Below are 26,469 nucleotides of genomic sequence, written 5' to 3' on the forward strand. Positions count from 1 at the left end.
AGTGACCCAGGAGCTTATGAGTCATGATAAAGTTCTCTCTCTTCCATCTTATTGCCTGTTTTCTCCTTTCACAAGGGAGCCCTCAGGTACCCGTACCTAGTTCTTCATCAGTTTTCCAGAGTCACCCTTGTGGATCCAGGGTGCTCCTGCCTGGGCAGAGCTGCACTGACCTGTGCTCCAGGGCGTGCAGGGGGAGCGGGTGGCCTCAGACTCAGGGGGAAGGCACCTCCCCCAGCCAGCCTTGCCTCTTCCCTCTCACTTTGGTCTGTGTGGCCTCCTAGCCTGTATCCAGACTGCTCATGAGGTCATGAACCACCTCCCATTGTGCAAAACCCTGCACAATGTCTGGGCTCCTGGTAAAAACCTGGCTTCGCAACGTCTACCAGAGCTCATAGTTTCCCCAGGTGGGTTCTCCCACCTGCACTTTGTGCTTTCAACTCTCTTTAGCTCACCTCGCCTCCACCCCAGCAGACTCTGATCCTTACAACCGCAGACAGCCTGGACAGTCCATCTGCCCGTCTGGTCTGGCTTCTCTGAACTCTGCCATCTTAGATCACTTCCCTTGACTAGACCATCAAAGCAGGTGACCCAGCATCACCCACACAGACTCCAGCTCCAGTCGAGACTCCTCTGGCCCAGCCAGCAGTCAGGGAAGCCTGGCTCTGTGAGAGAGCATGGCTGTTCCAGAAACCAGCAGGCTTCTCATCCAAGCCAACTCCAGGTACACAAACTGCTCACCTTTCATCTTCAGTACGATAGCCATCACACTGTGTGTGTGTGTGTGTGTGTACGTGAGCGTGTGATTGTGTACACACACCTGTGTCAGTGTCTATGTGAAATGAAAGCTGTTCAGCTCTCTCTTGATCAGTCCTCCAAAATTCCAGTGCTCTGTCTGATTCTTGTCGGCTCCAGGTTCATCATCTTCTCTTCTGGTGCTCAATCCTTATCTCTCCTAACAGAACACCTAAGGGGAAATGGGAACATTTCCAAAACACCCAAAATATGCAGGCATATGGTCACTCCCTTTTATAGCTGTGGACTTTGCAGGGTACAGACCTCGATCCTCATTGTAATCAGAACATCCCTTGAGTGTTTACTGTGAGCACGCGCTATTTCAAACACCTTTGCCTGCCTGCCTGGTCTCTTTGAACAAATACCACTGATGGACGTTCAGAGAGGGACTGAGGGCGCCGGAGCAGCTCAAGTAGGAGGGATCCTGCAGGGCCTGGAGGGCCTAACTTGTGCATGACATCACATCCCGCCACTGAAGGGCACAGACTTGAGACCACGCCTATCCTGCTGCTTGGAAGGCCTGGGGGGCTTTTAATTTTTTCATTATTTTTTAAAATTGAAGTTTAGTTGATTTACAATGTTGTGCCAATTTCTGCTGTATTGCAAAGTGACTCACTTATACATGCATATATATACATTCTTTTTATCTTCTTTTCCATTAGGTTTATCACAAGATTCTGACTACAGTTCCCTGCACTATAAACCTTGTTACTATATATATATATACTATAGACCTTGTTACTTACCCATTCTATGTGCCACAGCTTGAATTCTGGAGGCTTTTTAAGTGCATCTTTCTCTGAGATGCAACAGGCTTGTCTGTGACCTTGGAACTTCCAGCCCCAGTGAAATCCCCACGGGGTTCTTTCTTCCAGAAAAGCCTCATCCTGCCATGTGGGCTAGTCTCTGGGAACCTCGACAGCAGCACTCTTTCTGGCCTCATTAGGAGATAATAAACCTTGAGACCTTAAACTAGATTATTATATCTATGGGCACATACATTTAGCTTGGAAGGAGAAGAAATGCTAGAAATGTGAGTTTCCGCATCTAAAGGGCAAAGTTACTTATCGTGTCCCCTGAGCATCTTCCTTCTCTCTGGGAACGGCGTAGAATCGACGTGGTTCCAGAATCAACCTGCGACTAAATGTGGAAACTGAGGCACTGGGTCCTGTGCTCTTATACAAACGCACACACACACACAACATATACACACACACCATATACACACACAACACACACGTAACACACATACAACACACACACAACATACATACACACATCACACACACACACACAACACACACACACAACACACACACACAACACATACACACACAACACATACACACACAACATATACACACACACAACACACACATAACACACACAACATACATACACATACACAACACATACACACATGACACATATACACACAACACACAACACATACGCATGCAACACATACACACACAACACATACACACAACACACACACAACCCATACACACAACACACCACACACACAACTCACACACATAACGCATACACACACAAAACACACAACACATACACACAACACACAACGCATACACACACAACACATGGACACACACAACACATACACACACATAACACACACACACAACACATGACACATACACACACAGGGCCGAGTCTTTCTGGGACAAATGAAGAACGAAGCCAGGACATCAGAACTTCCCAAGTAACCTCTCAGGGGTCAGCGCCTTTGCAGAGCATTACCTCATTTGAATCTCAGGGTGACTCTCTGAGGGGACTTGGAAAAAGGTGGCACCGCATTTGTCAGGTGGAGAAATCTATTCAGATGGTGCGCGAGCTTCTCCGGATTTGTGGCCAAACTAGAATCACGCCTTGACCTCTGGCTTCTTGTCCTGGAGGTTCTTTTACTCTAAAATGCTCCAAAATCATTGAAATCCCAAACAGCGGTAGAGGTGATAACACCGGTATGGTAATAACATGGGGAGAAGCAGTTGCACTGGAAGACATACACATAGCAGCAGCAGCAGCAGAGGTCAAATCACTGAAACACTGAAATAACTGCAGCCCAGGCGTGAACAGGAGCGGCAGGAGCTGAAGAACCAGCAGTGCTACGAGAGCAACGGCAGCGAACAGTGTGAGTCACACTGACAGTCGCCTTTGTATGGAAGTATTTACATAAACAACTTCCAAAGAACTAGAGAAACCACTAGAAAAGTGCGTCACCCATCACACCTCCATGAGTAAAGCTGCTCATTATACTTGCTAAGCCTCTGAGGAGGCTTTACAAACAGCTGAGAAAGAAGAGAAGTGGAAGACAAGGGAGAAAGGGAATGATAGGCAACTGAATGCAGAGTTCCAGAGAAGGGCAAGGAGAGAAAAGAAAGCCTTTTTAAGTGAACAACACAAAGAAATAGAAGGAAATAATACGATGGGAAAGACTAGAGATCTCTTCAAGAAAGTCGGAGCTATCAAGGGAATGTTTCATGAAAGATGGGCATGATAAAGGACAAAAACGGCAAGGACTTAACAGAAGCAGAAGAGATTAAGAAGAGGTGGCAAGAATATACAAAAGAACTATACAAAAAAAGTCCTAATGACCTGGATAACCGCAGTGGTATGGTGACTCATCTAGAGCCAGACATCCTGGAATGTGAAGTCAAGTGGGCCTTAGGAAACATCACTATGAACAAAGCTAGTGGAGGTGATGGAATTCCAGTTGAGCTATTTCAAATCCTAAAAGAAGATGCTGTTACAGGGCTGCACGCAACATGCCAGCAATTTTGGAAAAATTAGCAGTGACCACAGGACTGGAAAAAGTCAAGTTTCATTCCAATCCCATAGAAAGGAAATGACAAAGAATGTTCAAACTACCATACAATTGCGCTCATTTCACATGCTAACAGAGTAATGCTCAAAATCCTTCAAGCTAGGCTTCAGCAGTACATGAACTGAGAACTTCCGGCTATACAAGCTGGATTTAGAAAATGCAGAAGAACCAGAGATCAAATGGCCAACATTTGTTGGATCATAGAGAAAGCAAGGCAATTCCAGAAAACATCTACTTCTGCTTCATTAACTACACTAAAGCCTTTTACTGTGTGGATCACAACAAACTGTGGAAAATTCTTAAAGAGATGTGAATGTCCAGATCACCTTATCTGTCTCCTGAGAAACCTGTATGTGAGTTAAGAAGCAACAGTTAGAACGAGACATGCAACAACAGACTAGTTCCAAACTGGGAAAGGAGTACGCCAAGGCTATATATTGTCACCTTGCTTATTTAACTTACATGCAGAGTACATCATGCGAAATGCCTGGCTGGATGACTCACACACTGGAATTAAGATTGCTGGGAGAAATATCAACAACCTCAGATAAGCAGATGATACCACTTTAATGCAGAAAGCGAAGAGGAACTAAAGAGCCTCTTGATGAGGGTGAAAGAGGAAAGTAAAAATGCTGGCTTAAAACTCAACATTCAAAGAACTAGGATTGTGGTATCTGGTCCCATCAATTTATGGCAAATAGATGGGAAAAAAGTAGAAACAGTGACAGATTTTATTTTCTTGGGCTCCCAAGTCACTTTGGACAGTGACTGCAGCCAGGAAATTACAAGACTCTTGTTCCTTGGAAGGAAAGCTATGACAATCTAGACAGTGTATTGTCTAGATGCCAACAAAGGTCCGTAGAGTCAAAGCTATGGTTTTCCCAGTAGTCATGTACAGATGTGAGAGTTGGACTATAAAGAATGCTGAGCAGAAAAGAATTGATGCTTTTGATATGTGGTGCTGGAGAAGACTCTTAAGATTCCCCTGGACTTCAAGATCAAGCCAGTCAATCCTAAAGGAAATCAACCTTGAATATTCATTGTAAAGACTGATGCTGAAATTCCAATACTTTGGCCACCTGATGCCAAGATCCGACTCATTGGGAAAGACCCTGATGCTGGGAAAGTTTGAGGGTAGATGGGAAGGCGGTGACAGAGGATGAGATGGTTGGATGGCATCACTGACTCAATGGATGTGAATTTGAGCAAACTCCGGGAGATAGTGAAGTACAGGGGAACTTGGCATGTTGCAGTCCATGGGGTCACAGAGAGTCGGACACGACTGAGTGACTGAACAATAACAGCCACACAATCTTCCGTTTAAATAGACCAAAAGGAAAAAAACGCTTATTATCTTTTCTATAAGTTTGGAAGAGCTTTTGATAAAATTAAAATTCCATTCTTGACTTAAAATTCTTAACGAAATAAGATTGAGCAAGAGTGTAAAACTTTTTCCGCTTACAAACTTAAGACCTTTCTGAGACTGGATGAGAGTTATGTTCTAGGACAAAATTCCCTCCACTCTGCTGCATATTGCAGGTGTGGCTGTGGTGAGGTGCTCAGATTTGAAGCGCTTTATAAATGTATAACAAACCTCACTGGGCCTTATAAATGCAAGAAAGGTGAGCTTCCAAGGTAGTGATACAAAAACAGTCATAATTATGATGCGGGGGAAAGAAAAGGTAACTCAAAATGAAATTGTGAGAAAAATGGCAAATTTGTGCACACAGATAGAAGGAAAACATAAATGGGGAATGATTCTTAAAAATGAAGAAGGGACAATACCTGTATTAAAGATGTCTTGAGACTTCCCTGGCAGTACATTGGTTAGGACTCTGGGCTTTCAATGCAGGAGGCATGGGTTCAGTCCCTGGTCGGGGAACTTAGATCCCACGTGTTTCATGACATGGCAAAAGAGTAAAACAAACCAACCTGAAAGACGCCTAGTCAGTGGACAACAACTAGGAAACATTAATAGCACCAACTTTGTATATGTTCTAGACTGCCGTGTGTCAGAAGAGGGCCAGGAATGTTCCCAAAGTTGAAAAATCACAAATAATTTCATGGGCTCAGCACTCTTTCAAATCAGTACAACACTGAGATAAAAATAGGGAAAACACTCACTTTGGTAGCTAGAAAGAAGTTCACGGCAATACTCATTGAGATTTTCAAGGCAAATAAACCTACTTATTTAGAAAAATGAAGCCCAGAGAGAGTCATCAATATGCTTTTTTTTTTTTAAAGCTTTAAAATGAAATCACACTCCTGTTTGGTGGAATTACCTCTGGGAAACAGAACTTTAATCCCTGCCCAATCACTTTTTTTAAAATAAATAAATGGTCTTCAAATTTTTCAAGTTCAAGGGGCTCCACAGCAGTGGGTTGAGGGAGGAAAACACGCCTTGTCCGTTCCTAAGGCTCCATCGCAGGCTGCTTCCTGCCAGGCGCCCTGGCACACGACCAGGATACAAAGGTTCTCAACAGGCTGAACATTAAATGACCCACTATTAGCAGCTCCAGCTACAGAGCTCGCTGTAGTTTTAGAAGTATTCTCACAATCCCCCATCTCTGTTTGGTCTTCTCAACAGCCTTCAGAGGTGTTCTATGAAGGGGTAGTGGTAGTCTTGATTTCAAGTGAAGAAATGGTGGCCAAAGTCATGAAGTGAGGCCCCAGACACAGTGGGTCAATGGTTTCAATGCAGCAGCGGAACGTGGGGTCCTCTGACTTTCTCCTGCTAATGTCCAGCTGGCAATAAGCCAACACACTGCATCTGCACCCAGACTCGACGGAGCCGTTCAGAGTGAACGAGGGAGACCTGGAATCACTCTCCTGGCTACGCAAGGAGGTCTTTTTACTTGTGAAACAAAGAGCTTGTGTCACGACTCAAACATCTCATCCTTAAGACAGGTGAGCCAATGTTTCTGACGCCATATTAGGAGTAGGTTCTAGCAGTAGAATGAAAAATCTTAGGTCCCTTCATTAAAGTTTTAAATAGATCTCCTTGTCGTCCAGGCGGGTGAGTAATCAGGCGAGATCCCAAGACACAAGGCTGATCAGTGCAATAACTAAACCCGGTTAACATTTACATGTTTATGTCAATGAATGGGACCTTTAGGGAGTTTGTACTCTTGTTCACACTTGATGGAGAACAGAGGTGGAACCTGAAGTTCAGAGACAGAGCATCGGGTGTCCGAGGCATTAAGGGGCAGAGAAGATGGGCTGGCAAAGCCTACTTCAAAGGGTTAAATGTGGTTGAAAACCCTTTCGAAGGGAGACAGCAAAGCCTGCTGCATTTTGCTCTTATCCTCACGTCCTGGGGGCGAGGGCACACTGAGGATGGGGGTGTTACGTGACGACTGGCAGACCCCAGACGACTGGCAGACCAGGGGTGAGATCCCGCTGAGTGGCTGTGTCTTTGGGGTCCCTCTCAGTCTCTTAAGGAAGAAGGGGGTCTATGGGGAGAAGTCATTGTCAGGGTTAAGAACAAACCTCTTGCCTGAAGATCTCAGAGAGAAAGTGACTGGAGAACTCCTCAGGAGAAGGTGGATTTTTATATCGTCTTGAAAGGAGACCTCTTTAAACGGTGTGTCCACCTGGGACGAGGGATGAGGAAGGCTGTGTGCATGGGGAAGGGGTACCTGTCCATCACCAGCCTCTGGACCCCGGGATTCCACCCACCTGAGGTCTCTCCTGCCAGCAGGATGACCCCCAGGGACCAGGCGGGGCAGTGGCCACAGACGCCAGGTCTCCATCAAGCATGGGCCTGATCAGCTGCTCCCAATACCACCCTGTCCTTCCTGAACCTAGCACTTGCTTACTCTTTCCTTGCAGCCCTTCTTATTTTGATTAATTTCAAAGGAAAAAAAGAAAAGTGTCCTAAAAGAAGCTGAAAAGAAGGTAGGCGGGTACAGGTTGTTCAAGGACAGGAAAGTGAAAATGAAAGTTGCTCAGTCTAGTCCGCGACTCTTTGCGACCCCTTGGACTAGACAGTCCATGGGATTCTCCAAGCCAGAATACTGGAGTGCAGACACAAAATTCACACACACATGGCAAGCAAAACACCAAAATAAAACATAACAAAAGACCTCAAAGCACAGACCTCGGAGGAACCTGGATAAATGAAGCGCTGCAGCGCCACCTCCTGGCTGTCCCTTGGCACTGCATGCTGGTCGACTTGGAAGTTAGGGACTCAAACCTCAATTTCACCGGCTGGGAGCTGCACGCTCTCTGCCACCTTTTCTTTCCCCTGAAAAATTTCTATAGTCCTCGGTGGTTCTTCCTCTTCAGATTTACCTTGTGTTTCCCTCCATCCAGTCCAGACCCTGCACCAGGTAAGTCCGGAGAATGTGTACACGCGTGCACACCTTTCACTTTCTGCAAACACTTTGTGAAGTTAATTAATGGCCCAGAAATAAGCACATCAAGGAGATGCCCCAGGACCACGTCCTTGCTTCTCTCTCATCTTTCTGCTTCCATGTCTCTGGCAAGAACCAGCCACTCCTCTCCAGGCCTCTGGGGTTAGGGGCAGCCAGGTCTGATCTTCAGCTTGTACCTTAAAGAAGTTCATCAAAGACAATTTTTCTAAAAAAAATATAGCAATGCTCCATAGAGAAGGAGTCTCCTGAAAGCATTTGATCCTTGTTATTCCACTTCATAACCAGAAAGGGCCTCAATGTCCAAGTGCAGGAAGCTCCCTAGGACCAGACGCCCCTGCAAATTTGGGTCTCATCCCTTCCATCCTCTCCTCTATTTTCTGTGGGTTGGTCCTTCGATCCCATCTCCCCAGCCCTCTCTCTGCTCCTCAGGTGGGGATACCCAAGTCTATCTGGCCATATGAGCATTAGTATGGCATGGGACTTCCTTGAGACTCTTAATGGCCTGCCATGGGTTCCTGCCCACTGCACGCATATTTTAAGTGGACAGGAGGATGTGGAATGTCTTCTTGATACAAGATGCTGGCCACGCTCTGCAGCCCTGGAGAGGCCCTTGGCCTCGAGTAGATGCTTGGAAAGTCCACTGAGCTATGTCCTCACAGGGGCGCGTGTGGTCAGTCCTTCGGCCTCCCTTCCACCCACCCATGTGCTCAGAGCCAGGGAATAAGTGACCAACAAGTAAAGACAAGTTCCTGTCACTCTCCCCAAATGCTCACACTGTTTGGAATCCAGTCTGAGTGCATGGACCACACACCTTCAAATCCAACTGGCCCGACTCGCTCCTTCCAAACTCTGCAAACCAGAATAAATACACTCATTTTAAGGCATGGTCATGTAAGCAAACAAAATGTTCATACTCAGGGCTGGGGCTATGATTTGAGAATCAGTTCAGTTCAGTCACTCAGTCATGTCTGACTCTTTGCGACCCCATGGACTGCAGCACGCCAGGCCTCCCTGTCCATCACCAACTCCCAGAGTTTACTCAGACTCATGTCCATTGAATCAGATTTGAGAATAGATCTGGGAATTAGAGACATAAAGCTTTCTCTTGAAAAATATCCACCCATATCTGTTTCTAAATCTTTCAAAAGCTGTGCAGGAGCAAAACTCTTGGCAATAGTCATTAATATATATGTTGCTTTCTTCAAAAGGATTGCATCTTTGCCTCAGCTGACTTAATCATGAGGAGAAGTCTTTTTGTTAGGAGAAAGATGTGGTCAGTGTGTTTAATTTTAGCTTTTCTAATGGGTGTGTGATCACATTCCATTATGGGTTTGGTTTGCAATTTCCTGATGACTGGAGAAGGCAATGGCACCCCACTCCAGTACTCTTGCCTGGAAAATCCCTTGGACAGAGGAGCCTGGTAGCCTGTAGTCCATGGGGTCGCTAAGAGTTGGACACAACTGAGCAACTTCACTTTGACTTTTCACTTTCATGCATTGGAGAAGGAAATGGCAACCCACTCCAGTGTTCTTGCCTGGAGAATCCCAGGGACAGGGGAGCCTGGTGGGCTGCCGTCTATGGGGTCGCACAGAGTCGGACACGACTGAAGCGACTTAGCAGCAGCAGCAGCAGCAGAGATGCTGAACACCTTTTCATGAGATTGTTAACTAATCACGTATTTTCTTTGGTGACATGGCTATAGAAGTCTGTGTCCATCTTTAAAACTGAGTTTTAAAACTGAAAACTGAGTTTTTCATTATTTTCCCCTTTCGTTATTGATCTAAAGGAGTTCTTTCTGTATTTTGGATTTAAGTTCTTTGTTAGATACTATATCGTGATTATTTTCTCCCAACATGTGGCTTGTCTTTTCATTTTCTTCATAGCTTCCTCACTTGAGCTTTAGTTACGATAAAACCAGTCTATCCATCTTGTTCTCTTACAATTAAAGTTTTTGCGTCCTCTCAAAAAAAAGAAAATGTATTTGCTTACCCCAGAGCCACTAAGATATGTGCCTCTGTTTTCTTCCAATAACTGTAATGTTCAATCTGTGATCAACCTCAGGTCATTTTTGTGCAGGTTGTGGGGTTGGTACTGAGGCTCAGGGCTTCCACGTGGAGTTGTTAGGAAAACTCTCCATCAAATTGCCTGGGAACTCTTAGTAAAAGCCAGTGTATTAACATATTTAGGGCTTCCCTGGCGGCTCAGTGGTGAAGAATCCACCTGCAACGCAGTAGATGCAGGTTTGATCCTTGGGTCAGGAAGATCCCTTGGAGGAGGAAATGGCAACCCACTCCAGTATTCTTGTCTGGAGAACTCCATGGACAGAGTTGCCTGGCGGGTTACAGTCCATAGAGGTAGCAACGAGTTGGATGTGACTTAGCAGCTGAACAACAACAACAGTCTGGAGGCTCTCTATTGCATTCTTCTGATCTCTTTGTCCAAAGATGAATAAACTTACTCTGTAAAGGGCCAGCCAGAGAGTATTTTAGGTTTTGCTGGCCACATGGTCTCGGTTGCAAAGACTCACATCTCTCCATGTGGTGTGAGGTATAGCTGTGTTCTGAAACTTCCGTAATGGACACAGAAAGGTGAATTTCATGTTATTTCTGTGTGTCACAATATACCATTCTTCTTTCGATTTTGTCAAACTTTTAAAAATGTGAAAGTCTCTCTTGTAACTGTACAACAGCAGGCAGCAGGCTGTTTTTGGCTCACAGCTGTGGTTTGTCAGCCCATTTTGGTCCGGCCTTATTCCCAAACCACAGGGTCTTGATTACTGTAGTTTTATGAGAAATTTTGAAATCATGATGTGAGTAGTCCAACTTTGCTTTTTCTTTTTCAAGATTGTTTTGGCTATTCTAGGTTCCTTGCATTCCCATATAAATTTTTGAACCAACTTTCAATTTCTATATAAAACATCTGATGGGACTTTGAGAACACTGAATCTATGGAGCAATTTGGGGAGAATTGACATCATAGCGCTGCTGAGTTCCCTGATTCACAAACACTGCACATCTCCCTCTCATTCAAGTCTCCTTCCACTTCTCTTACCAACGAGTTAAGGTTTTCAGAGTCAAGTGTCTTACATAGATTTTGAGAAATATATTTCTAAGTATTTTGTATTTTTGCTGCTGTTAAAATGGATTTCTAAATTAATTTCTCAAGTGTTTTCTGTGAGCTTAATGAAATACAATAAAAACCCAGGTTTGTGTTCTCAAGTCCCCTGTGAGCATTCACTACAGATAGAAATGCCCTTCCTAAACTACAAAGCTTATCAGGCCTCTCTCCTGCTTACAACTTAACCATAGAATAAATGTCAAACATTTTCAGCTTTTCTTTCTGCTCAGCACTTGAACTACAAATAATTCCAACTGAATTTTTTTCATTTTTTAAAATATAATTAGTATATTGGGCTTCCCCGGTGACTTAGCTGGTAAAGAATCTGCCTGCAATGCTGGAGACCTCGGTTCGATCCCTGGGTTGGGGAGATTCCCCTGGAGAAGGGAACAGCAACCCACTCCAGTATTCTGGCCTGGAGAATTCCATGGACTGTATAGTCTGTGGGGTCACAAAGAGTCAGACATGACTGAGCGACTTTCACTTTCATTAGTATATGAGTATATTTTTGCCAGCCCCAAAGAAGAACTTCTAGACAAAGGAGAGGATTCATACACACACAGGGACTTACCAGAAACTGTCCCATCCCTATCATAACCTCTTCGATAAGTGGCGGGATCAGAAACGCCATGTCTGAGCTGGTTTGGGATTGAGGAGGCTGTTGACGGGGCTTCACCATGATCAGTCCTTCGGCAAGAGGACAGGGTTCGCCTCCAGGTTAGCAGAGATCCAGACCAAGGAAGTGGGTGTGCGCCTCTCCTCCCTCCTCCGGTCCGTCTCACTGCACACCATTGCAGGCTGACATCACGGTGAGTGTGACTTCGTCTCTTTATCTCACTCTCTGCCTGAGTTGTCTGTAATCAACTTGTTTGAACTTGGGACCATAATGTCCTTCCTACCACGGAGGCAATGCCTTTTGTGGCCTTTCTTCCTTGAAAGTGAAAGCCCCTTGCTAATCTCTTTTTTTGCTGTGTTTCCCACGTCATCAACTAAGAACACATCTGTGACTGATTACTCAGGGGCTGCCCCCTGATCCCCCTTTACAATGTGATTTTACAGCCACTGACATCAGGAAGCGGAAAATATTTCCCTACTTCTTAACTCTGGAACATTTTTGAGATTTGCCCTGGTAAAAAACAAAAAGGATAAAAAAGAATACCAAAAATATGCAGCAGAATTAAGGTGAAATTCTTTCAAGCCTAGACCTCCAGACACCCTGCCTGTTTATTCTCTTTGTTCAACCTCTATTCAGGTCGGCCTGAGGACAAGACTTGCCAAACTTGGCAGAAATGGGAAGATGGCATGAGGCACAGCCAAGCTGGTCATCGACCAGCAGAACCTCGTACCAGGTGACCCGAGCCAATCACAGCGCTTGACTGAGCTCTGGAGAGACAGGAAGAAGAGCCTCCTGCATGACCACTAGACTCACAACAAAGATGAATGTACCTTGTTTTAAACCACTAAATTCAGGAATGATTATCAATAGCAAACAGATACAGTATCTCTTTTTTATGTTACACAGTCAAATGGAGAAAAAGCTCTGTGCATTAGAGCTAGCATTTGGCAGGCATTATCCTGATGCTGGGGAAGATTGAAGGCAAAAGGAAAAGGGGATGGCAGAGGATGAGATGTTGGATCCCATCACAGACTCAATGGACATGAGTCTGAGCGAGCTCCAGGAGATGGTGTAGGACAGGGAAGCCTGGTGTGCTGTAGTCCATGGGGTCACAAAGAGTCAGACACAACTGAGTGACTGAACAACAAGAACCACCTATCAAATACATCTCCTGGAGCTCCCCCATATCAACCTTTGAAACTCTATAAACGGTTCTCATTCTGGGGTTGGGTAATGTATGAAGAGCTATACCAGCCTAACCAGAAATAAGTGTGAGATACAAGTCTAGGTTCAGCATCTGGCCTAAATCATGAACTCCAAAGTACTCAGGTTTATCTCTTTGGGACCCCGGACTGTAGCCCACCAGGCTCCTCTGTCCATGGAATTCTCCAGCCAAGAATACTGGAGTGGGTTGCCATTTCCTCCTCCAGGGGATCTTCTTGACCCAGGGATCAAACCCAGGTCTCCTGCATCGCAGGCAGATTCTTTACCATCTGAGCCACCAGGGAAATTATAGGTGGCGCTAGTGTAAAGAATCCTCCTGCCAATGCAGGAAACATGAGACCCGGGTACGATCCCTGGGTTGAGAAGATCCCCTGGAGGAGGATATGGCAACCCCCTCTAGTATTCTTGCCTGGAGAATCCCATGGACAGAGGAACCTGGCGGGCTACAGTCCATGGGGTCAAAAAATGTCAGACACGACTGAAGTGACATAGCACACACATGAACTCCGAAGAGTAGGCTCACAAAATCCACAGAACACTCACACCTGAACTCTCTTCTTCAGCTGGCTGAGTGGTCATGGGTTCCCATCTTGGCCCACGGAAATGGGTACAGATTCATACAGGAGATAAGCAACTTGGGGAGAAAACTTTGGCTGAGGTTATTATCTTGCTCATCTGGGGAGGAAAAGCCATCATAAACCTCACCATGGAACTTGGCTCCTGCATTTTCCCTCAAAATATGATTAATTACTCTCTAAACAATAAAAGCCTTCCAGGAACAAAAGAAGGCAGCTACTACAGAATATTCATAAATATTCAACTGAAGCCTGGTGGGAATGTTATACTCCCACCAGGGCTCTGTGCTGACATTGGAAGTTAGACCCCCAACTCAGAGACATTAAACTGTGCAGAAAAATATTTACATAAGTGAGCCTGGTATGACTTGTCCGAGTACCACGCTCTGCTTTTGCCTGGACATTGGGAATTTATTTGGACCTGATGATGAAACTGAGGTCTGAAATGCTGGCAGCCTCTTTATTTCTGTGACCAGCTCACATGGATGTCAGGGGTGAATAGAACAGGGCTACTCAGGCCTCTATGTTAGTAGAGCCCGGGTCAACAAAATATTGTTTTATTTGTCTTTGGGTTCTTTCTTTTGCAGCCACTCTTTTAAAAATCACTTGGTGCCCACATACTAGACATTAGGAAAAACAAAGTGTAAACTCAGGCCCTGAGTTCTCCCCTGGAAACTACATCCCAGAAAGGAAACTTCATTCAGGCCAAATAGGCCATTGCAATGCATCTTAAGTACCATCTTGATCCAATACAAAGGGCAGGGACATGGAGGGGCTCCAGGTGCTGGTCAAGGGTGTGGGAATGGGCTGGTAGCTGGATTGACGGAAAGCCCTTATATAGGATGGGATGTCTGAGTATGGTCGCCTAGAGGAGGTCAACAGTTCTTCCAGGTGAGAGGACAGAGCAGGAGATTCCTGGCGTCGCCGGTGTGGCTTGGGAAACAGTGAAGGACAGGGAGGTTGTGGTTAGAGAGCGAGAGCTGGAAAAATCAGAGCTAAATCTGTAGCACCCATTTGGAGTCCCAGAAAAACGCTGTGACCTTTCTCCCTCTGTCTCACTGTTGGTCTATTCTGGCTGAAGTTTCTACACGAGGGAAAGGCTCTAGAGGGTCTTAGAGTATTTGGCCGAATCCTTTGTAATTCGCAGGGAACAAAAGAGTCATCCAGCACCCTTGGTTACCATGGGCTTTGAGAATGACTGAAGGTCCTATAAAGAAAGCTGAGCACCAAAGAATTGATGCTTTTGAACTGTGGTGTTGGAGAAGACTCTTGAGAGTCCCTTGGACTGCAAGGAGATCCAACCAGTCCATCCTAAAGGAAATCAGTCCTGAATATTCATTGGAAGGACTGATGTTGAAGCAGAAACTCCAATACTTTGGCCACCTGATGCGAAGAACAGACTCATTTGAAAAGACCCTGATGCTGGGAAAGATTGAAGGCAGGAGGAGAAGAGGACAACAGAGGATGAAATGGCTGGATGGCATCACCTACTCAATGGACATGAGTTTGAGTTAACTCCAGGAATTGGTGATAGACAAGGAAGTCTGACATGCTGCAGTCCATGGGTTTTCCAAAACTCAGACACGACTTAGCAACTGAACTGAAGGTCCTACAGACCCCTGCATCCACTGGGGACACCACCAAGCTTCCTTTGTGAAGCTCTTTCAGGGACAGACCTGTGTCTGGGAAAGCAGAATGCCAGCATAAATAAGGCCAAGTGGAGACTGCCTGGACTGAGTGGTTACTGGTGCCTTCAGCAAGATATTTTTGGATGGAGCAGTGGGTGTTGAAAAAAAGCAGAAAAAAATCAGAGACATTACTTTGCTGACAAAGGTCCATCTAGTCAAAGCTATGGTTTTTCCAGTAATCATGTATGGATATGAGAGTTGGACCATAAAGAAAGCTGAGTGCCAAAGAATTGATGCTTTTGAGCTGTGGTGTTGGAGAAGACTCTTGAGAGTCCCTTGGACATCAAGGAGATCAAACCAGTGCATCCTAAAGGAAATCAACCCTGAATATTCATTGGAAGGACTGATGCTGAAGCTGAAGGTCCTATACTTTGGCCATCTAATGAAAAGAGCCAACTCCTTGGACAAGACCCTGATGCTGGGAAAGATTGAAGGCAGGAGGAGAAGAGGATGATAGAGGATGAGATGGTTGTATGACATCACTGACTCAATGGACATGAGTTTAAGCAAGCTCTGGCGATGGTAATGGACAGGGAAGCCTGGCATGCTGCTGTCCATGGGGTTGCAAAGAGTTGGAGAGGAAAAGTGACTGAACAACAAGTGGGTGCAGAAGCTGGTGAGTGTGGTGTGAAAGCAGATGAGAGGACTGGAGACCCAGCTCTGTCACTTATGGAGTGGTTCAGGTGCCAAGCTTTAGGTCCTTGCATCTGTGAGAATGTGGTCACAGATGAGGTCTGATCATTGCTGCTCAAGTTTCTGTTGACATGGAAGAAAGTACTACCCTAGGGTAGTGCTCACGCTCACATCACGTATAATTCAACACCTGGAACTTGCTTCTAAGCAAGACAAAGACGTCATTCCCATGATTAATCTACACACTCACACACAAACTCACACACACATACATATATTTATACACATATGCTGTTGTTTAGTCACTAAGTCATGTCCAACTCTTCGCGACCCCATGGACTATAGTCCATCAGGCTCCTCTGTCCATGGGATTTCCCAGGCAAGAATGCTGGGTGGATTGCCATTCTCTTTTCCAGGGGATCTTCCTAACTCAGAGATGGAACCTGCGTCTCCTGTGTCTCTTGCATTGCAGGTGGATTATTTACCCACCTAAAGAGTCATTTAGAAATCGCCCTAAAATCCAGACCCTAACTCAGTAGATCTGGGGTGAGGCCTGAGATTTTGTTTCTAGCAGTTCTCAAGCTCCTGTCATGCGTCTGGTCTAAAAAACCACCTTTTCAGTGTAAAGGAGATAGACGCCTACTGAGATTCCTTCCAACTCCGGGACTATACCAGCTGGAAAGAATCACATGGGCATCAAAGAAAAGAAGTTATCACCGTTTGCAAATATCTAAACTGACTTTTGCAATTTCACTAAACATTGAAAAAGTATGTTGAACAAGTTTAAAGGCATATGGAATTATTTCACAGAAGTCATTTTCGAGAAATTCTTAAGGCCCTACAAGAGAAATGAAAAGACTAATGATGAAATAAATGTTGGAAAGAGAAGATTACAGAAAAGTGCTAGCTCTAACTAGATATTCCATACACAATGGTATGCGTGGGTCCTTATGCAGCACGTAACCTGTTTCAGTAGAAGCCTGCTTCTGTGGCTCTGATCACCATGGGGATGGGAGGAGGCTCTTCTCTCCCTGTCTGTGCTGACCTAGCCCCCCACAATCCCATCTCTTCCAGGAGTTTGCTCAAACAGGAAGCTGCTACTCTGTGCTCTCACTGAGCTTCGGGGCAGGTGTAACCTTCACATCTCTGCACCCCGTGGCCGCAATACCTGAGGACAGAAACCTGCTCCTGTGCTTTGGTCTGTGTGCAGAATTCAGGTGCTGAGGAGAGACAGAGATCTGCTGAGAAGATGCTGGAGGCTGGGAGTGTCTCCCCCCGCCCCCCCCCCCAACCCTAGGGATTCCCCCCATGAGGTCAGAGGAGTCAAGAATCTGTTAGTCCTTCAAAGGCAAGTTCTTCTGTCTCTGCCTAAAGCTACACCAATCCACACTCCTGGGAGATGATAGTATCTTAGAATTTTAAAAGCATAAATAAGGAGCAGTGTGGGAGGGCTGGGGTCAAAATCTAACTCTTAAGAAATTAAAAATCCAAAAAAAGAGTAAAAAGGATAGTGTAATGAACACCCACGCACTTTTCAGCTAAGTCAAAAATAAAAATAAAACCTGAATGCTATAGAGCTCAGTTATATACCTAGTGTGCGAAATAAACATCACAGGCAGGGCTGAGGCATCTCCCAAGGGTGTCCCCTTCCTTCCCTCGCCCTGCCCCCCACTTTCCTAGAAAGTAACTGACTTTGTGGATCTGATGTGCACTGTTTCTAACACTTTTACCAGGTATATTATAATAAACTATGCAGTGTGATTTATGGTAATATATTTGCAGTATGTTACAATACACAATATATACATAATACTTTTGTTTAGAGTGGATCAAGAAAGGAAATATACAAAAACGGCGTGATGGGCAACACAGGAGTCCAGCAGGGCAGACCCGTCCCCCACCGGCTGCCACGTCCTATGGGATGGCCAGTTCTCCCAGAGCCCCTTTCCCACTGCGCTGTGGAGATCACAGTCCAGGCAGACTTGGGAGCACTCGAATCAACGCCTGCATGGAGAGAGCAAACTGCCTGGCCTATTCGTAACCCAAGGGGCCCAGTTCATAGCACATCTAGAGTGAGACTTCCGCCTCTAGACGGTCTGTCCATCTCCAGTTCAAATTTAATGGCTGATTTCTTAATTGAATGACCCAAGCAACTGACACTCCTCTAATAAACACACACACACACACACACACACACACACACACACACACACACACACAGAGGGCAATTTATTCCTCCATTTGACAAGCTCCTAACAGTCTCTACTATGTCAGACTTGATGCAAACAAGAAAAAAATCTGTATTTATAATATTAATGTCCTAAAGTCCTGGATAAAACTAACAATTGAGTTTACTCTTCTGAAACTTCCAAAACTGATTTCTTTTGTATAAAAAGTTTAGATAAATACTGAAAAAGGCAAGATAAAAATTCCTGGGTAAAACAATTGAGTCTACTTTTCTGAAACTTCCAAAACTGATTTCTTTTGTATAAAAATCTTAAATAAATACATATTAAAAAAGCAAGATAAAAAAGTCCCATGAAGGATTTTAACCCTCCCTTTCAAATGAAGAAAAGGATGCCCTGGTAAGACACAGGCCTAAGAATTCACCCACCGGAGACCAGGGCCCAGGGCACCCTGTGGGCAGTGGCCACACTCCTGACCATGATGCTCGGCTTCCCACTGGACGTCAGCTTCACCCCTAAACACACGGCTGCGTGATGCCAGAAAGGGAGGAGTGGGTTGTGAAAGCTCCAGTAATGAGTGGGAATGGCCATTTAAAAATGACTGAGAGCCCAGGAAACAGGAGGATTTGATGCTGTCTGGGGTCTGGCCACATCAACAGCTACTCTCTCTCCCAGGACCCGGCCACAGCAATCTTCCACACACACACACAGACACACAAGCCTGCAGTCAGTATGCACACCTGCCTACTCCCCGTAATTTGAGTTCCCTAAGAGTCTGTGATATGGGCGAGTGCAGGCAGAGAGAAGAGTATTCTTTGCGGGGAGAACAAATCCATGCACCAATGTGTACACACACACACACAAACCATGTACATGCACACAAATCATGTGTACACACACACACACACCATGTGTATACACACACACACATACAGAGATATTTTGCTTAAAAGCAGTTGCTCCTCAGCAGAGTATCCTCTGGGGTGATTCCCACCTTCCAGGTCAGCTTGAAGACCTGAGGTCCAACCGGAGTGGGGCAGGGCTGTTTTCAGGGTTGGGGAAGCTCGGCAACCCCCTGCCTTTGACTCTTGTCTGCCTCCTTGGATTGGCCTCCACTGGGGCAGGATTGTCCCACCCACGGACCATGCTCCCAGAAAGGGAGGAGTGGGTTGCTCCCACGAACCTGCTGAGCTATTGACCCCAGAACATGCTGGAATCTGCATCCCTAGTGCCCATGACTGTGATCTCATCTGGAAACAGGGCTTTTGAAAATGGTCAGCTTGAGGTCACCCTGGACTTGGGGAGGGGGCTAATCCAATGGCTGGAGTCTTCACAGAAGCAAATGTGGACACAGAGACGGAGAGGCAGACAGGGGAAAGAGCATGAGAAGATGAAGACAGAGACCAGGGGCAGCCCGCACAAGCCCAGGGCTGCCCGGGAGGCTGGCAAAGCCCAGCTGGGAGGGAGGCTGGCATGGGCCCACGCTCGGGGTTCTCAGGAGCCACCTTGCTTCCTGTGGACCATGGGCCCCTGGCCTCCAGAAGCAAGGGGGAAGACATTCCCGTTGCTTCAGTCCTGTTTGCGGGGCTCTGTCGTGGCAGCCCTAGAAAGCTGATGCACCCCCGACACACACAGCTTCAGAATGAAGCCCTGGAACTTTGTGGGCTGTGCCTCCCAAGGGGGGACCCCTGAGTGGCCGTCCAGCCCCAGCGTGCCCATCAAAGTCCTTGCGCTTGCTGGACTGGGCCACTCCCTCATTTCTGCTTGGCCGATGCTTCCTCAACTCTAGACCCAGTCCACACACCTCACCCTCCCTACAGCCCTCCCTGACCACCCGTCCTGGCCCCAGTGCCACAGGGCAGCCGCCAGGACCCTGGCCACACCTTGCCCTGGTCTCTGACCCTCAGATCGGCCTCCCTCCAGACGAGGAGCCCCCGTGAGCAGGGACACCGTGTCTGCAATTCCAGCAATGGGTCACCCGCTCACAGAATACTCTTTCCTGCACCCGCATCTCCAGAGTCTAAGGATGGCTAGTATTTATTTTTTAATTACTTATTTTTGGTCGTGCTGGGTCTTCGTTGCTGTGCTGGCTTTTTTCTGGTAGCAGCAAGCGGGGGACACTGACCGGCTGTGGTAGAAGGGCTGCTCATCACGGTGGCTCCTCTTGTGGTGGAACATGGGCTCCAGGGCGCCTGGGTTCATTCGTTGTGTCTCCTCGGCTCAGAGTTCAGGCTCAGCAGTTGTGTCTTAGATGCTCCACGGCATGTGGATCCTCCCGGACCAGGAATCGAACCTGCATCTCCTGCATTGGTGGCGGATTCTTTATCACTGAGCCACCAGGGAAGCTGAGGATGGGTTTTAAACTGTAGCCACAGGACAGGTAACTAACCGCCTTTTCCTAGCCTTTCATTTTATGTTAATAAGTGAAGTATATATATTCTTCCAGGAAATTTAGATGAAGCAAATGAAAATCAAGGTGGAATACTCAAGAGTTACTAATTTTTTCGCCTATTAAACTCAGCATCCACGTTTCCTCTTTTTTTCTAGCAATGACAGGATGATCACTGATTCTTATGACGCTCCCATAAACTTCGGTAGTTTTTTAAGTACTTGTTTCCATGGATGGAGGCAGAGAAAGGAGGCTGAGGTGCTTTCTGATGTCATTTTCCTGGAGAAGGCACAAGTGTGGGGCCCACTTACCCAGCACCCAACATGATTTTGGCTTCGAGAGAGTTGAGAACTTCCCAAGAGAGAAAACCTCAGCATATACAGATGTGCCTCAAGGGTATCACGCTAAGTGAAATGAGTCATGGACATTGAGACCCAAAGACTGTGTGATTTCACTTCTCGTGGAATCTACGAAACAAAAGCAATGAGCAAAGAAAACAAAGCAGAAATAGACATAGTTACAGACAACAATCTTGGTTGTCAGAGGGAGGGGGCTGGGGGATAGATAAAACATGAGAAGGAGATGAAGAGGCACACACTTGCAGCTGTGAGACAAGTTCTGGGATGTAATGTAACATGGAGAATATAGTCAGTAAGACTGAAACACCTTTATACAGTCACAGCTACCATGTCACAAATGATTGCTGGTCTTACTGTTGGTGATCATTTCATAATGTATAAAAACACTGAACCACAATGAAGTACACCCATAACATTATCCTACTGCATGTTAATTATAACTCAATTTTTTTAAAAGCTGTGTTCCCAGTGGCATAAGGACCCTCTCCCGTCCACCTCCAATCCTCACAATATTTTCAATCTTCAAGCCAGCAGTCAACTAAGAGTGTAAGAAAGATGGAGCCAGACAGGATTTACAAAAGTAACCTGTATTCCAGCCAAAATATCTTTAAAAAGAAATCCCTTCGAAAGGGGTGGGGGACAAACTACATAAGACACAATACACTTAAAATATGTATTGAAATTACAAATCAAACTTGTCTATACGATTCCAAAGTACAAAACACGACATTAAAAGGCATTCGAACAGCTCTTTTATACATCACAGTGTGAGTGGCACGAAATGTACTGACATTTCAGAAACACGAACCAAACTTGTTTTGGTTTTTTTTTTGTTTGTTTTTACCACCACTTGTCAAATGCATAATGTATACATGTGCATGACTCATTCATGCATGTTCTTACACAAGAGTAGAATACACCCACGGTAAAATGAGCACGAGATGAGGGAAAGGTTGGGTACCTACCCCTCCCTGAAGGCTGCTGGAATCTCGGAAGACAGAATTGTGCAAACTAAGGAGGGGTGAGCATGGGCTTGGTGCCCCCAAACAGCAGGCTCTCTGGGTCGGGACGCAGCAGTCATTCTGCTTTCATGCACCCCCTTCTTTCCAGCTGGCATTTTTTGATAACACCAGTCACAACTCTTCATTTTGTTTCCTTTCATAAGGGCTTGGGTTAATGATAAGGAATAAACAAGCTTTGGTATTTTTGAGAGACCTTCAGGAAGCTTTATACATGCAAATGTTTTCCCTTGATGATTTCACTGTGATTTATATATACATAGACAGGTATTTATTAATCAATGAGAATCTGAGAAATAGACCAAAAAAAAAAAAACCCACCCTGGTTCTTTCCAGTACTCTCATTTTTAAAGACAACCAAGGGAAAATACTCTCTTCTAATTTGCAAAATAACTTGTAACTTTTGGAAAACAGGTGAGAAAGATAAAATCATCTTGGAGTAATTTCTGCATATCTGATAAGCCCCTTTCCCCGGGTCCTATGTGCTAATCAGGAATTGGTCTGGTTCTTAAACTGGTTTTTTTTTACAGTATGCTGTAAAGAGAATCTGTTCCCCTTTAAAAAGATGCCAGAGGGAGCAGACGTGGTTCCTTAGCTCCCCCCGGGGGTGGAGGAAACACTGATGGGCCAGCATTCGGGCCTTAAAATGTTCTCTTTATGCTCAGGTCCTGGGTCGGTCTCTGCTGAGTGATCATCTACAACGATGCCCCTGAAGGCGCTGGTCCTCGGTGACGATGGTAAAGCTGGGCTGGCCAGGCTACAGGACGCAGGGCGGAGCCAGGCTCAGAGCCCAGGCATGGCCAGTGAAACCTCACTGCGTCATCCGTTCCCAAAGGACTCATATTACCACACCCTCCGTCACCCCCACCTGGCCAGGGGCACTCAGCCACGGTCCATCTCTGTGTTCTCCTTCCCCTCCCCACCCCCTCCAGAATTAAAGGCCTCTAAATGAATCAACAGACGTGTGCTTCCACAGGGTCAGTGTGAACACCACCTGTCAAAGGTCATCTTCAATTACAGCCACATCCACAGTGTCAAACACCCAGGCTTTCCTGGGAGTGACGGCAAGGTCAGAACCCACAACACGGGCCATCATCCCACGTCCTGTGCACACCTGACATCAGGCCCAGTCCATCCTGCGTCCCCACGAACAACAGGGATGGCGTTCCTCGCTGAAAGGAGAGGAGTCGGATGGTGATGCTGCATGTCTCCGAAAGGATCTCAGCGAGACCCTGCCGGTGTCTTTCTAGCAAACAGACAGCTTTATTTTTGCTTTTCCTGATCACACCGACCACTCTCAGGCAGGCTTGATGTAAAAACTCAGAGCAAGCAGATGTGACTCAGACCCTGGGTGACCCCAGAATCCCGGTGTGTCCTACCTGGGTCGCACCATGTGCGTTGAACTATCAGGGCTAAAGGCACAGGGCTGGCAGGGGCTCTGGGTGTGCACGGTCTACCCGTGGACTCCCCCAGGAGAACAGGCGGCCCAGCCTGCTAGGAAGGAAAGGGCCTGAGCTCTGGCCCAGGGAAGGCGGCGTTTCCAACAGCTCTGGTCCCCACCTTGAAGGAAGGGGCACTACTGCCTGGACCCCTGGAGGTGACAGGCAGCAGCAAGTACAGACAGGCTGACCTGGGATGGGGAGCTCTGCCCCGTGGACCACTGGACACAGGCCGCGAGCCTGCTGTCTTCCATGAGGACTTTAAAGAGCATTCACAAATTGCAGTGAGCTCTCAAGCCTGGGCCACCAAGCTCATCTTCAGGCCCAGGGCGCTGTCGCTCTCTCCAGAAAAGCCATTCCCCACCCCCAGGCCTGACCCTGATGGCAGCACCTCCAGCTACAGAGACTCAGTGCCCCGGCTTCATCCAGGCAGATGGCCCCGGGCATGTTCTTATCGTTAGTGAGTTTTCAAACTGTAGTTATATTGGAGGCTGTTCTGCACATAATTTTGACACAGACTGGCTCCTTAAAATGGCTTCAGTTTCAAAAAGAAAATGAATCCTAGAGCAAAAGAGTGATCCTGTTTCTCCTAAGCTGATTAAATGTTAACAAATAAAAGTCATTTCTCTACCAGAAGGTAATCGAGGACCTGAGATGGATACACAAACGCAGAAGTCAAGGATACAAAACACCACCACGCTGTACAAATGTGCCTGACATAGGCAAACAGCAGAGATAAAAGACTTCATTTTCATTTTACTCTTTCGTGGAATGCTTAATAAGTTTTAAAAAGTTCCACCATGATAAATCCACAACGATCGCCTACTGTGTTTAGAAGTCCTAAGCTGGATGAAATCAGCGTGCTCTTTAAAAGCCACAGTAAAGTCCACTGTCTGTAAAGCACACATTGCCCAGAGTTAACTTATGGAGCCCGGTATGTGTTACTGATCCGGGCATCCGCCTGCCCTGGTCACGGTCACACACAGCTGTAAAAGATCGAGTGGTAATACCCCCTCAATCAAAACAACTCAGTGAAGCGGAAGATTTTTTTCAGCAGGGGCAGTAGGGTAAGCAGCGAGACTTGGAACTGTGTAAGAGAGATGATTTCTCCAGAATAACTCAGTCATTTCAAAAACTGAACATCCAGAAGCTTGTGCCCCAGCCCCCTGCCAGGAAGCCCTTCCCCCGGACTTCAGGGTCACTATTTGATTGGTTTCATCTGCTTGAGGGGACTGACGCTGCAGCCAAACCACAGGGATTCTCGACAAAACTATTACCAAGTAAAACATTTGGTTTCTGAAGACATGAAAAAATATTTGCTGATCCTTGGGTGAACAGAGAGGAGCCCTGTGAGTCGAGTTGAATCACCAGAGAGAGGAAAACAAAAGGCAAACCTAGGGGGGAGATGTTCCTTTAAATGCATCGGTATGTTTAAAGAAATGCAACTGTTTAAAGACACGGGAAACACGCTGATAACAGTATACAGCGTACAGCAATCCCAAAAGTCTCCACAAGTGTCAAGAAAAGACACAAAGAGCACACAAGGCTTCCTAAATCTCCTGCAAAGTGGCCGAGCCAGAAAGGCCATTTAACCATAACTTCTTAAAATCGCACATCTCAAGAGAAGGCATACAATGGTTTTGATGCACCGTGTTGATTTTTCACTACTCGGTTGGGGGTGGGGGGGCGGTGTGGGGAAACGCCTTCTAAAAAGGATTTTACTAAATGCCATTAGTAATAAAAAGAGTTGTCATAAACAGAGTGCTTTTCTCAAGTCAGAACACTCGGATTCTGTCTGAAGTGGAACGCGATCCTTAAAGGACTTCTCTCAGCCACGAGGAGGCGCCAGCTCGAAGCCAGGGAGGAGACAGACTGCACTCTGCATGACAAAGTCCCCTGGGCAACATCGGAGGGTCCCGGTCCAGCGGGACAGGGAGAACGTCGCCGGGGTGGGGGGCGCTCCGCACAGCACCTCCCTCGGTGAGTCTGCAGAGACCCACCCTGTGCGACGCGCCCCACCCACGCCAGCCTTGCCTCCCCCATGCCGGGGGTGACCACACCTGGGGCCTCGACCGACGACCTGACATCAGTCCCTGGAATCACGGCGTCCTGGCGTGACACTGTGAAGCTCAATGGGGCACATAAGGCAAGAGAGATGTTTAGTGAGAGGGGGACAGCGGGGTGGGGTGGGGGAACCACGCTTCCCGCAGGCGGGGGTCCTGCTCCAGCATCGCACCATTCTCTAGGTGGGCAGAGGGTCGTCGTCACCTTTACTGCACTTGCACTTGCAGCAAAGTACAAACGGAGTGGCCAGGAGCAGGAAAGGGGAGGCCACCAGGAGCAGGAGCCCAAATCCAGCAAAGATGCCCACGACCTGCAAGAAGGAAACAGGAGCAGAGGGTAAGGGGGCTGGTCCATAGGTTCCACAGTGTAAGTACGAGCCACACAACCACCCATTCAGCCATCATCCACCTACCCAGCCATCCATCCACCCACCTATATCCATCCATCCACCTATATCCACCTATATCCATTCATCTATCCATCCATCCATCCATCATCCATCCATGTATACATTCACCTACACCCACCCATCTATCCATTATCCACCCACGTATATCCACCATCTATCCAGCCATCCATCCATGCATCCACTCATCCATCCATGCATTATACGCACAACATCCATCCATCTTTCCATACATCCATCATCTCTCCTTCCACTTGTCCATCCATCTATCCATCTATCTACAACCTGTATCATCCATCCATTCATCCATCAACCCATTCATTCACCCACTCATCATCCACTCACCCATCCATCCATCTGCCCATAGTTATTTCCCTTCACTTCCTTCCTTTCATTCTCCCTCTCTTTCCCCCTTTTCTTCTTCCTTTCCCTTTCCCTCCTTTCATCAAAGTAACCAAACATCCATTCAATTATAGATTCAGTTAGCCATCAAGCATCCTCTGAGCCCAGCACTGTATTAGGTGCTGCGAACACAGAGGCACATAAGACCTCGGTTCTCAGCTACCACCCAGTCTGGGGGAAAGACAGCATGATTACAGCTGATAATAATATAGTTTACAAAAACTGCTATCAGGTTCTGGGTGTAAAGGAGACCCGCAGCCGGACACGTACATGAGCCATGGGCAGGAGAATGTGCAACAGGAAACGGCTGAGATTATAAGGCTTACGAGGAGACGG

The 26,469-nt window shown here is 46.5% G+C and overlaps 1 protein-coding gene across 5 annotated transcripts in view; it reads right to left on the minus strand.

Moving 5' to 3' along the window:
- Positions 1 to 21,371: 21,371 nt before the first annotated feature.
- Positions 21,372 to 26,469, minus strand: part of RNF144A (ring finger protein 144A) — a 128,781-nt gene continuing 123,683 nt past the window's right edge. For all 5 annotated transcript variants that reach the window (XM_027556152.1, XM_027556149.1, XM_027556151.1 and 2 more), the window contains one exon: positions 21,372 to 25,635. In XM_027556152.1, the coding sequence (XP_027411953.1) occupies positions 25,504 to 25,635 (132 nt within the window). In that variant the 3' untranslated portion in view covers positions 21,372 to 25,503. The remainder of the gene's footprint in view (positions 25,636 to 26,469) is intronic.

The sequence above is a fragment of the Bos indicus x Bos taurus genome, chromosome 11 (assembly GCF_003369695.1).
Source record: "Bos indicus x Bos taurus breed Angus x Brahman F1 hybrid chromosome 11, Bos_hybrid_MaternalHap_v2.0, whole genome shotgun sequence".
NCBI classification, from domain to species: domain Eukaryota; kingdom Metazoa; phylum Chordata; class Mammalia; order Artiodactyla; family Bovidae; genus Bos; species Bos indicus x Bos taurus.